Source organism: Rhinolophus sinicus, chromosome 8 (genome assembly GCF_057876585.1).
Source record: "Rhinolophus sinicus isolate RSI-liver-muscle chromosome 8, RSI-T2T, whole genome shotgun sequence".
Taxonomy (NCBI): domain Eukaryota; kingdom Metazoa; phylum Chordata; class Mammalia; order Chiroptera; family Rhinolophidae; genus Rhinolophus; species Rhinolophus sinicus.
The window spans coordinates 36,726,668-36,739,476 of NC_142508.1; the positions used below are offsets into that span (position 1 = coordinate 36,726,668).

Sequence of the window (12,809 nt, forward strand, 5' to 3'; positions counted from 1 at the left end):
ATCCCTCACCTTTATAATAATTCCACTCCCTTTATTGCAATAATCCTTTTGAATCAAGTCTGTCCTTATCTAAATCCAGATTTATTATTTCCATGGTAGACTGAAGGATGAGGTCCAGTCTCCTCAGCCTGGCTACAGAGCCCTTGAAGAGCAGGCCCCAGACAGACTTTACAGGGGTGTGAGCTCATCTCGTCTGCTTTACTCCCGGGTCCAGCTATTGCACACTGACTGCTCTTGTCCAGACAGCTGCCAGGCCCTCTCCTACATCCTCGCTTTTTGCTGATGTTACTACTTCCTGGGCTGCTTTTCTTTCTTCTTTGCTTAGCCAACTCCTGCTTTCCCCTCAGGTGCATCTTGAAAGTAGCTTCCCCTGAGAAGACTTTTCTAACTCCCACCCCTGAGGACAGAGATCAGAGCTCTTGCCCTTGGACCCCTAGATCATGGGACCCTCAGCAAAGGGTGCGTTAGTAATTTACATATTTCTGCCCTTTCCCCAATCCCCAAGCCATGATGAACTTTAGCTCCCCTGAGGCAGGAACTATATCTGCTTCCTTTTGTTGTTTCTGGTATATAATAGACATGCAGTAAAAGTTCGGAGAACAAAGAAATGGGGAGAAAAAGTATGGATTTCCCAATGTTCCTTTCATGAATGCAATGCAAAAAATCTGAAATGCCCTTTCATTTTTTGAAATTAGTCAGGAGTGAAGTAGTGGTATTTGTGTGGTGACCTTGAAAAGAAGAACTGGAGAAAGTTTGTCATTCCATTAAAGTACCTGTGTGAGCACAGAGGAGGGAGGCTCTAACCTCCTAATCAACTGAGGGCCTTTTTGCCCACCTCCAGACATTAGGCAACATCTGTAGACATTTTTGTTCATCAAAGCAGGGTGAGGTAGCTCCTGGCATCTCATGGGTGCTGCCATGAGGCCAGGTGTGCTGCTGAACATCCTACAATGTGCAGGACAACCTCCCACCCCAACAAAGAATCATTCAACCCCAAATGCCCAAATACCAATAGAACTGAGTTTGATAAATTGTGGCCTAATCCAATCAGTGGGAAAGTCTAGGGGTGGGGTGAGGGTTAGGCAGGGAATGCAGTTTGTCTGAGGAGGTGGTATTTGAGCCAGATTTCAAAGGATAAGCATGTGTTGCAAAGATGGAGAAAGGGGACAATAGTACCATGAGATGGAACCATCTGAATGAAGCATGGAGAGGCACGAAGGGGCAAATCTTCAGGAAGTGGCAGGGACATGGCTGAAGTGTGTGAGGGGTGATGGCTGAGAGAAGAGGGGAAGGTAGATGATGATGAGATTGTGAAAATTCTTGAATAACTCCCACTGGAACTGATACCTCAAAAATAGCAGGTGTGGAAGGATTTTTAGCCAGGGAGGGACAGAGCTGGAGCTGCATATTAGGAAGCTCCCTCAGCGACTGGTGTTAGTGATGGGCTGCAGAGGGTGGAATGGAGCCCAGAGGCTGGGACAAGGCTGTTTGAATGGTCTTGGGGAGAAAGGTCAGGCTTGGACTGTTTCTGGGGTTGGAGAGGAAGGGACAGATCAGGGAGCTGGTGACTCATGGGAATGGGAAGTGTGGGAGGAGGAAGTGAAACAAAAGCCTGGCCTTAAATACTTGAAATAGGCCTTATACTTCTTTGCTAATTTGCATATCAGCAACGTTTCCTGTAACCACAGGAACACTCACTTGGTCAGGGTGCCAGTGGAAAGCCTGTCACTGAGAGGTCATTTAATGAGTCACGTGATCACCACAGCGGCGTTTGGCTGAGTGCACTTTAACCAGCACCCCAGAATGGACCATCACGTCAGGTTCACTGTGGACCAGACACTGCGGCATGCTTGTGGACATTAATTCATGAAATTCTCAAAACACCCCCGTGAGTTAAGGAATGTTGTCATCCTTGTTTAACAGGTGAGCCAGTGGAAGTAGCAAGAGGCTAAGTGGTAAGCAGGGGTTTGAATCCTGGCACAATGACTTTAAGAGCTTAAATTATTTGTTTCAACGAAAGGGAAATTCACATAACATAAAATTAACCATTTTAAAGTGAACAGTTTAGCAATATTTCGTACATTCGCAATGTTCTGTAACCACCAGCTCTATGTCGTCCCAAAACATTTTTCATCACCCCAAAAAGAAACCCCTTGCTCATTAAGCAGTCACTCTTCATTGGCTTCTCCCCCCAACCCCAGGCAGCCCCTAATCTGCTTCTTGTCTCCATTTATTTGCCTATTTTGGATGTTTCATATTAATAAAATCACACAATATGTGACCTTTTGTGTCTGGTGTCTTTCACTTAGCATGTTTGTGAGGTTCATCCACATTGTAGCACATATCAGGGTGCCCTTTTCATGGCTGCATACTATTCCACTGTACACATGGGCCGCATTTTGTTTCTCAATTCATCCGTTGATGGACATTTGGGTTGTTTCCACTTTTGCCTATTAGGAAGGAGTTTAAAATTTTAACCATTGTCCTCTACTGCCTTTGCTAAAACAGTTAGTTAGTCTCTAGTGCCTGTGGTTAAAGCTATGGTGGGGAGATGCGCAGGGTCTGTGGATTTCCAGAGGAAGGAGTTCCAGAGGAAGGAGTTGCAGGATATTATTCCCCACGGTAGTGGGAAGGGGTTGAATAAGGCTTCATGCTGGAAGTTGGACCTTGACTAGAGGCGCTTTACACTGTGGCCATGGGGAGCTCACAACCCGCACTCCTGGGGGTGGGGGAGGGTGAGGAGAAGATACAGACTAACCAGACTGAGGAAGTGATTCAGGCACTGGCCTCTTAGAGGAACAGACAGAGAGGAGCCTAACTGACCTGAGAGCTAGAGAAGGGCAGGCGTCCTGTTTCACAAGACCCAATGAGTGCCAGGCCAGAAATTGTGTCGTGGGAAGAAGTTGGAGTTAATCCAGACACAGGAGAATGATGCTTCCGTTGCCCGGATACCAGGAATCAGGTGCCGTGCCAGAGGATGGACTTTCTCACATCCGGGATGAAGGAGCAGGGGTAGAACCTGGAGGGAGGACCGATGTCCAGTTTGGGATGCACTGAGAGTGAGCAGTCTGCGGTCATTCATGGAGAGATGTCCAGGAGGATATGGGAGTTAACACTTAGGAGAGAGGCTTGGGCTGGAAATGCAACCTGGGAGATCTCAGCAGAGCCCCGCCATGTTGTCCCCTTGAACTTGAGCTCGTCATTTCAGAGGTTGACTGCGTCCACTTTGTGTTCTGTGTCCAAGTTTGGGCTCTGAAAAGACAGAGCCAGACACAGGACTGTCCTCACCTTGCAGGAGCTCATAGTTTGGTGGAAACCTCTCCCCACCTCTCCAAGTAACCAGTGTCCAGGCTTCTAATACTGAAGATTAATTTTGTCTGTTTCTGAACCTTAGTATCAAGGACGTCACATAGTAGATACTCTGTGTTTGGGTGCTTTCACTAAACATTACGTTTATAGGGTTCATACATGTTGTGTGGAGTTTTTTGTTTCTTGCATTGCATGAATAATCTGCAACCTATTGACCTGTCTTGCTGTTGAAAGACATTTGGGCAGGTTCCACTTTTCAGTCATCATAACTAATGCTGTTGTGCACATTCTTGTATGTATTTGATGAATATTTGTACACACTTCCATTGGGTACAACGCCCCTGGGAATGGAAATGCTGACTCACAGGTTCAGTATTTTCCAAGTGGTTATATCAATTCTCACTTCCACCAGCAGTGTCTGAGAGTTCCAGTTGCTCCACGTCCTCACCAGCACTTGATCGTCTTAAAAAAATTTTTTTCTTGTGGTGAAATATACACAACATAGAATTTACTGTTTTAACCATTTTTAAGTGTACAGTTCAGTGGCATTAAATACATTCACATTGTGCAATCATCACCACTATCCATCTCTAGAACTTTTTCGTCATTCTAAACTAAAATTCTGTATCTGTTAAGCCTTAACTCCCAGCCCACTCTCCCAACCCTCAGCCCTTGGAAACCACTATATATTATTTTCCTTTATCATGGTAAAAGAAAAAGCACCATAAAATTTACCATCTTCACCATTTTTAATTTTAAAAAGTTTTTTTTAATTAGGGAATATTGGGGAACAGTGTGTTTCTCCAGGGCCAATCAGCTCCAAGTCGTTGTCCTTCAATCTAGTTGTGGAGGGTGCAGCTCAGCTCCAAGTCCAGTTGCTGTTTTCAATCTTTAGTTGGAGGGGGGTGCAGCCCACCATCCCATGTAGGGAATTGAACCAGCAACCTTGTTGAGAGCTCGTGCTCTAACCAACTGAGCCATCCGGCTGCCCCTCCAGACGCTCAGCGGCAGCTCATTGTCTTTAGTCTAGTTGTGGAGGCCGCAGCTCACTGGCCCACGCGGGAATTGAACCGGCAACCCTGTTGTTCAGAGCTCGCGCTCTAACCAACTGAGCCATCTGGCCGCCCCTTAACCATTTTTAAGTGTACAGCACAGTAGTGTTGACTCTATGCATGTTGTTGTCCACTATTTCTCTAGAATGTCTTTATCTTGAAAAACTGAAACTCTATACCTATTTAATAGCAACTTCCTATTTCATCCTCCCCAGAGGTCCGTCCACCCTCTAAGAGTTTGATTACTTTAGATACCTACATAACTGGACTCATGCAGTCTTTGTCTTTTGTGATTGGTTTGTTTCACTTAGTGCAATGTCCTCAATACTTGATATTCTTTTTGTTATTTTTGCTAATGTGGTGGCTGTATAGTAGTATAACATTGTGATTTTTATTTGCATTTCCTGGACATCTACTGAAGTTGAACATCTTTCTATATGCTTATTGGTCCATAGACTATCCCATTTTTCTATCGCATTGTCTGCCTTTTTCTTATTGATTTTTGGAAGTTCTTTATATACTGTGGATGAATCCTTTGTTAGATACATGTATTGGGAAATATCTTCTCCTGCCAAAGATTTACAGTTAGAAATATTTACTTTTTAAAATAATACATGTTCCCCTCTCCCTGAAAAAGAAAATAACACATGTTCTTAAAGATAGTCAAGCAAAATTGAAGATTGTGGTAGAGCCAAAAGCTGACATCTCCCTCCATCCTGAGGTCAACTTAACACATAACAATATACTTAATGCCAACAGTGTGTATGTTCCCATTTAACAGTGTACCTAATCAATATTATCCCCCATTTTACAGAGGAGGATACTGAGGCACAGAGAGGTAAAGTGACTTGCCTGATGTAACACCCTCAGTGAGTAGCTGAGCCTGGATTTGAACCCAGGAGAGTTCAGCCTCTCCAAGGAACTCCATGCTCCCATTTATAGATAACCTTTGGCTCGGAGGACTGTTAACTGTTCAAGAATTGGTCCCTGACGCACATTTTTTTTTCCAGAGATGCCTTTTCTGGGCTCCAGCCAGCTTATGGGGGTGGGGTTGGGATTGTCATTTTTGGATCTTGAGCTCAGAATACTCAGTGGAACTGATGTTGTGTGGCTTCAGACGGTGGAAACTAAGGGAGGCATAATGGAGTTCCTCCTCGTTCTCTGAGGTGGAGGAGGCCACACCTGGGGGCTGGTGGTCTGAGGGGCTGTCTGATGAAGATTTATTCAGGTGACTCTGAGTGGGAGGAGAGAAGGGTGTCAGAGAGGGCCTTCGGAGTCTGGTGAAGAGAAGTTGGGGCTTGAGGGGGCACTTATTCATTTATCCATCTCACACCCATTTCCTGAAGATTCATTCACTCACTCATTCATTCATTTGTACCTTTAACAAATTTTAGTCATAATGACCCGTTCCTTTTATTAATCTCACTGAATCCTTACGATCTCCCATTTTATGGATAAGACAACTGATCTTGTGTTTCTTTCTACTTTTTAATGTGACCACTAGAAAGTTTTAAGTTGTATGCATCCTTTGTATTGTGTTTCTTTTGGACTACACTGATCTTGGTGGCAAGCAAAGGGGCTGTATGAAAGCTATTTGGGGAATGCCTTGCCAAAAGCTGGTTAGGGGAGGAGAGGTGGGGTCAGTGACTCAGGAGAGACAGTGAGGGCTCAGCAGGAAATGTCCAATGGAGAAAAGCTTTGTTAAAGGGGAAATGAGACAGGACTTGGACAATTACTGGCTTTGGGAGATGAAGAACAGGAAACAGGGAAGGGAGACTCTCAGATCTCTGAGTTGACTGCAGTAGTAAATCCCAGGGGAGGACCAAATTTGGAGTGGGGGAAGATGAGGAACTCATTTTGGATGTGCTAAATGAGCCGCCATCCCACCCTAGGACAGGCATCCAGCTGGGACACTAGATGGAAAGATGCCCACATCCTCACCTGGGAGACGCCATCCTGGCTCTCTGCCTTCTCTGCCAATTTCTTCCTGTAGATCTTCACTCTGAGGAGAGAGGCAGGGCCTTTTAGCCTGGCTGGCTTGCTGCTGGGATCCTGAAAGGGCTGACTGAGGCAGGGTGTGGAGACTGCTGTCTGACTGCAGAGATCATGATGGGAACACATGTTCCCTCCTCCTGGATGGCTGGGACCAGGTGTTGGGAAAACACTCTACACCTGGACAAGACACCAGGAGGCTAAGTTCCTGATTGTACCTCTTCCTGGATTCATCAGCTCATCGGGGCTCTCTGGGTTTTGAATTTTGGAGATTTTTTGGGTTCCCTCCACACACACCACCACCACCACCACCACCGTGACCTGTGAGGCCTTCGCCCAAACCAAGGCCACCACTCACACAAAGAAGATGAGGCAGAGAGCAAGCAGGGCTGCGACACCAGCTCCCCCGACGGCCCCCTGTACCACATCTCTCCTGGGTCCTGGTCTCCCTGCAGATACAAGACACCTGAGGCGAACTCCCATTTCCCTAGGCAGGCACCTGCGCATACAGCCTTCTCGAATCCATGCCCCAAACTGTTCCCACTTCCATCCAGGACTCCTTTGTTCCCCATCACTTTTGTATGACTGCAGCCTTTTGTTTCCCCCATTCCCTCTCCAGCCAACTGACAGAGGGGCCTGAACTCTAGTCCCCCTTTGCTCTCAGTCAGGCCTATTTCTCTTCCACTCAATGTCTTCTAGGATCCAGGCTGGTGCGCCCCCTTCCCCGGGCATTATCCGTCACACCCTCTGACCTGGCAGCAGCAGGATATTCACTGTCTGTTTCCCATAGTTATTCTGAGCCTCACATCTGAGCTTGAGGCTGGAGCTAAGCCCCTCACTGAGTCTCAGGGAGCTGTTGGTCCAGGGCCCCACTGAACTGGAGGTGACCTTGAAGGAGGTGTTGCTGAAGTTCCGCTCCAGCAGCCTCTCTCCCAGCTGCCAGCGCACGGAGGGGGCCGGCTGGGCTCTGGAGGAGCAGCTGCAGTGCAGCCCCTCTTCCTCCCACGAGCAGGAGGGTTCCAGCAGCTGTGGGGGGTCTGTGGGGGGGAGGAGAAGGGTCAGCGTTTCCTCTCCCCTCCCCAGCACCTAGGTGTTCTGCCCCAAGGTGTTCCCCATCCCCCCACTTACAGTGCACAGAGAGATGGAGGGAGACGCTCAGGGAGCCCTGTGGGTTCTGAGCTATGCAGGTAAATTCGCCTTCATGCACTGACTCCACCCGGGGCAGCTCCAGGACCCCGGGGTCTGAGGGTTGGGAGGGGCTCAAGATCTGACTCCCCTGGGCCCAGCTCAGTGTGGCAGGAGGGTTGCTGTCAGCGACACAGACCAGGCGCAGAGAGTCCCCTTCCCGGACTGGAACAGAGGAGCCATTCCCCTTGTATTTCATTTCTAGAGAGAGAGAGAGAGAGAAAGAGAGAGAGAGAAAGAGAAAGTTAAGCCCTAGACCTCATTAATGTCTCTGTCTCTCTGTCTCTGTCTCTCTCTGCCTCTGTCTCTTTCTCGCTTTTTTCTTTACATCATGTAGATCAGTTTCTTCTCTTTCTTGTACGATGGGCTCACACCATCTGGGCTCAGCCCCAAGGGGACTGAGCTAGGAGCAGGCACTACAGTCTTTCCAAGAGGCCCCCATGCATTCACCTGAACCAACCTGGTCCCCTACCTCCTGTTTTGGCCTTCTGTGCCAACACAGGTCCCAGACTTCCCTTTATGAGCCTTGCCATTTTGTCTGTCCCAACAACGATTTACTGAGAACTAATTTAGCTGTGTCTGAGAGCTCATAGTTTCATGAGCAAGACACCCCAAAAGCAGGTTCTCACAGAGCAGTATGACATGGGGGTCAATTGGACTGAGGGAGCCCTGAGGACAGGAGTTCAGTGAGACTGTCAGGACAGGGAGGGCTTCCTGGGGGAGAGGCTCCAGTAGAGCATGAGAGCAGGTGGGAGCTGGCTCGGGGATGGTGCTGGCATAGAAGGACACTGTGGAGGAAGGCACAGAAGTGTGGCTACAGCTGAGGTGTAGAATGGCCTTGCATGCTCCAAGAAAAACACACAGCCCTCTGAGGCCCAGACCCGGGCCACCACTCACACAAATGGACATGTTGGGGAGTGTTTACATGGGGCTACTGGAAGAAATTATGGGAGGCTTGCAAAATAATATTACAAATTTCCAGTTATAAAAATAGACACAGGGATGTAAAGTACAGCACAGGGAATATAGTCAACAATATTGTAATAACTATGAATGGCGTCATATGGGAACTAGACTTATTGGGGGATGACTTCATAAGTTATATAAATGTCTAACCACTATGTTGTACACCTGAAAGTAATATAATATCATATGTCAACTGTAATTGAAAAATAAATTTACAGAAATAATATTAAAATGGGGAAAGTCAGAGGCACGAAAGAAAATATTGATAAATGCAACCAGTGGTTTACTGGTAAATGTTTAACAACCAGTTTATGGGGGGTGGGAGGGGGAAGTCCTGATTTGTAGTATTTTCCAATTTCCTTGGTGTAAATACTGCCAGCGTGGTCAGTTTCAAGCACCCAATCTGAAGTCACTGAACCCAGAGTTGGGACAAGATGGGCACAATTGTCTTTTGCCAACAAGTGGGAGCCAGCTCTAATAACTATATGTAAATTAGTGTACATAACTGTATGTACATTAAAAAAAAGTTTTGTCCAGAAAAATCACCATATGCTGAACCAAAAGGTCATCATTAGGCTGGAAATAAAAATTTTCACACAGCTGATTTCCTTAATGTGAAAAGAGCTTCTTCAAATGATTAAGAAGTCCACAAAGAAATATAAATATTCCTTAAACATGAAACTCGACCTAGTCACAAAATGACAATGTAAGTTTAAATGGTTGTGAATTCACTTAGCATGTCAGCAAGCATGAAATGCTCAGCAGAGGGACAGGTACACGGCGGGGGGTGGTATAAACAGAACAACGTCATGAAGCAGGATTTGGCATTATCTGTAGAAACTACAAACATACCCTTTGATCCAGGACTTCCTTCTTTAGGAAATGTTCTTCCAGACACACGCACACACATGGGGAATGTTTGCCCAAGTAATTCATTGCAGCATTATTTGTCTTAGGTGAAGACTGAAAACACCACAGTTTTCCACCAATGGGGGACCAATTAAGTATTTTATAGTATAATATACTTCCATTTGGGAAACCATGGAATCCTCAATAAAAATGGACACGGTTTCTTACATACAGATCCAGGAAGACCTACAAGATATACTTAGTTTGAGGAAAAGGGGGGCTTTCTTCCTAGTAATGTACCAATGTCACTTTCTTAGTCGTGACAAATGTGCCATGGTGATGGAAGACTCGAATGATGAGGGAAGCTGGGTGAGGGATTTATGGAAACTCTGTACCGTGTGAATCTGAATTACACCACAATGAAAAATTAAAAAAAAAAAAAAAAGACTCAAAGCAGTGTGCTAGGTGTACATACGTGTGCCTTTTTAAATGTATATGTATAGATTACTTTGGGGAAGATAACCCAGAGGGGAGGCACACAAGGTATTGACTACTATTTTCTTCTTATTAAAATGTGCTAGGGACTGAACTGTGTTCCCCTCGAATTTATATGTTGAAATCCTAACCCCACAATGTGATGGTATTTGGAGATATTTGAATGGGCCGTTGGGAGATGATTAGAGTTAGATAAAGTCATGACAGTGGGACTCTCATGATGGCATTAGTGCCCTTATAAGAGACACTAGAGAGCTCTCTCTCCACCATGTGAGGACACAGACAGAAGGTGGCTGTCTGCAAGCCAGGGAGAGAGCCCTCACAGGCACCGAATCAGCTGGCACCTAGTTCTTGGATTTACAGCCTCCAGACTGAGAGCAATACATTCCTGCTGTTTAAGCCGCCCAGTCTGGGGTATTTTGTTATGGCAGCTTGAGCTGACTAAGGCACATTTTATGCCTACTATTTAAAAAATAACATTCAATTATTACGGAAAACTGGAGGAGGAAGCAGGGTCCAGATCCTGAGGAGAATGAGAGCAAAATTTGGGATGAGGAAGTAACTAACCCTGGCACTGGGGACAGCCACATCCATCAGGTATGGAGGCCATGCAATTCCCTGTGACAGCAGGGTGGGGGGGGGGAGGCCAGTTTTTAATCAGAGGAAGAGAGAGTGGAGGGCTTCCTACATCTGCTGTCCTCATGCCCGGCCCAAGCTTTCTACCATCTGATTTCAGAAACCCCAGCTCTGCTTCGAAGGGTGGAGGCAGACCCCACTTCCAGCACACCCTTGGAGAAAAGATGTTGCACCCTACCTGTGCCTTCTTTCCAGAGCGCGCTGATGCTCAGGTCCTGGGGTGCATCTGGACAGACAGATATACAAAATTGTTCCCTTTTCAGTGACAAGAAGGTGGCCGTTTTCTCTTTCCCCCCAGAAACTTTAGAAATAGGAACAGGGTAAAATTGGGTATTCTCTTTCCTTCCTCCCCAGCCCTGAATTGCAGGGCCCAGCACCCACTAACCCAGGCCCTGCCTGCTCTTCCCTGACACCCATTGCCCTAAGGAGCCTGGTGTTCTGGTGGGGCACTCACAGGACACGTTGAGCTGGATGGTCCTCTCAGTCTTCACACCAGAGAATAATGTCACTTGACAGGTGAGGTTGGTGCCGTGGTCCTGGGGCCCTGGCGTGAGGGTGAGCACTGAAGAGTAGGGAATCCTGCGACCCAGGAAAGTGAGGGTGACTCCAATCCAAGAGAAGGTGGGGGATGTCCCTCTCTCACAGGCCCATGGCACAGTACAGGTAATATTCTTGGGGTGCCCAGATTCTAGGGTCCCCTGGAAGTGGATGTCAGGTGTCAGTGTCAGAGCTGGAGAAAAGAGAGACAGAGACTCAGGCCCTGGAGATGGGATCCCCGAGTGTGCCCCCCAAGAGTAGCCTCTGCCTCAGGCCAGCCCCAGTGTCCTCTACCCCTGTATCCCCCTGGGTCCTTCCTAAGATGAGGAGCAGGGTGTGCCAACCTAGCCCTGCCCTGGTGCCCTCAAGACCCATCCATGTGGCCTCTCCTTGACTCCTTTCCTTACTCGTCACATTCACAAAGAGCTGGTTCCATTTGTAATTATATTTCACTTTGAGTCCTCTCTCCACCCTAAAGAAATATGTCCCTGTGTCCCTTATCTGTGCGTCTCTGATGTCCAGGGAGCAGTTGTAGGTCCAGGGGTCCCCGAGGAGGTGGAATCGGTGCTGGGTCTCCTCCTGTACTTTACAATCTGGCTTGTTTGTGGCCACAGGAGCATCCTGGTCTATATTGGCCCGTTCCCAGAACCAGTAGCCGTGAGCTGGGTCAGAGTCATTCCAGCCTTCCTTGGGGTAGGAGAAGTTGCAGGGCACGTAGACGCACAGACCCTCCTGCACAGTCACGGACTCCTGCATAGTCAGCTGGTAACCTGGAATCGGACCAAAGGAACTTGCAGCTTTGGCGCTACCACCGTTTGTTCCCTCGGCCCCCTGATCTGCCCACAGCAGGGGCAGCAGCAGCAGCAGCAGCAGCATCTTTGGGGTGATCGTCATGGGGCCTTGGTGTCACAGGACTAAGAGGAAACCCCAACAGGAAGCCCAGGGTGAAGTCAGAAACGTGATGAGCATGGAGGAGGGGCTGGGCCCCCAGACGCAGTGGAGCTGGCCAGCCCTTGGAGAACAAGCACTTCCGCTCTCCAGATGGGGTTCCGGTGAGGCCCCAAATGCAAGGAGGACCCAACCTGCCATTCCTCGATCCCTGTCCTCAGCTTGTCCCTCCCGCACCGCTGTCCATACAGGAAAGCAGGCTCTGCTGGGCCAGTCACAGCTTCTACATGGCACGAAGGGTCAGTCCTGTGGGTGTGGTACTCAGGAGGGGCTGGCAGAGGAGCCACAAGACATAAGATGGGATGGGTCCTCCTGGCTGAGAGAGGTGGTGATGAATGAATGAATGAATGAATGAATGCGACAGATCAGTCAGAGCATCTACTCCTTAGGGGCATGGAGTGGAAGGGGAGACTATGGCAGCCTCTGCCTCTGTCCTTGAAAATGCCTCTGACACCTCAGGAGGCGGAGAAACCCCAGCCATTCCGGCTTCTGGTGGGAGTGCAGGCAGGGGCTCATGGGGACCTGGTGGCCCTGTGCAGCTACACGGTGCGCTCCCAAGGAAGGGCCAGGTGGACAGCACCAGGACATGGCCCGCAGGGGTCCTGGGCTTCCTGACCTACTCGCAGCCCCCTGCTCAGCCATACCTGGTGCTGACTGCAAAAGACTGAGAGCCAAGCATTCAGAGCAAGGTGCCAGCACAGTGCAACGCTGTGGAGAAGCCTGGCTCTTCTCCCCTCCAAGCCTCAGCTTCCTCATCTGTCACACGGAGGCCTCACAATTCTCATCTGTGGGAGAATCCTAGGCAAGGCTAGAGGTGGGCATTTTCTGCAGATTCCGGTG

General features: G+C 48.1%; 1 protein-coding gene across 3 annotated transcripts; it reads right to left on the reverse strand.

Moving 5' to 3' along the window:
- Positions 1–4,039: 4,039 nt before the first annotated feature.
- On the reverse strand, positions 4,040–11,970 carry LOC109438392 (sialic acid-binding Ig-like lectin 5). Of its 3 annotated transcripts, none has more exons than XM_074315522.2 (8): positions 11,366–11,970; positions 10,939–11,214; positions 10,663–10,710; positions 7,482–7,739; positions 7,160–7,390; positions 6,712–6,802; positions 6,303–6,363; positions 4,040–5,595 (listed from the first exon to the last, which is right to left on the reverse strand). In XM_074315522.2, exons 1-8 carry the CDS (start codon positions 11,913–11,915, stop codon positions 5,422–5,424), a joined length of 1,689 nt encoding a protein of 562 aa, XP_074171623.2. In that variant the 5' UTR covers positions 11,916–11,970; the 3' UTR covers positions 4,040–5,421. The 3 variants fall into 3 exon arrangements, with proteins under 3 accessions (XP_074171623.2, XP_074171622.2, XP_019573790.3); XM_074315521.2 differs by having other exon boundaries at positions 7,106–7,390; positions 11,366–11,969; XM_019718231.3 differs by having other exon boundaries at positions 7,106–7,390; positions 11,429–11,966.
- Between the last annotated feature and the right edge of the window lie 839 nt (positions 11,971–12,809).

Coding starts and splice junctions, on each gene's coding strand:
- LOC109438392 (XM_074315521.2), bottom strand. CDS start 11,915: ATGACGATCACCCCAAAGATGCTGCTGCTGCTGCTGCTGCTGCCCCTG. Junction 7,391..7,481: donor CCTCCATCTCTCTGTGCACT/GTAAGTGGGGGG, acceptor TCCCCCCCACAG/ACCCCCCACAGCTGCTGGAA. Junction 6,364..6,711: donor CTCTGCCTCATCTTCTTTGT/GTGAGTGGTGGC, acceptor CTCTCTCCTCAG/AGTGAAGATCTACAGGAAGA.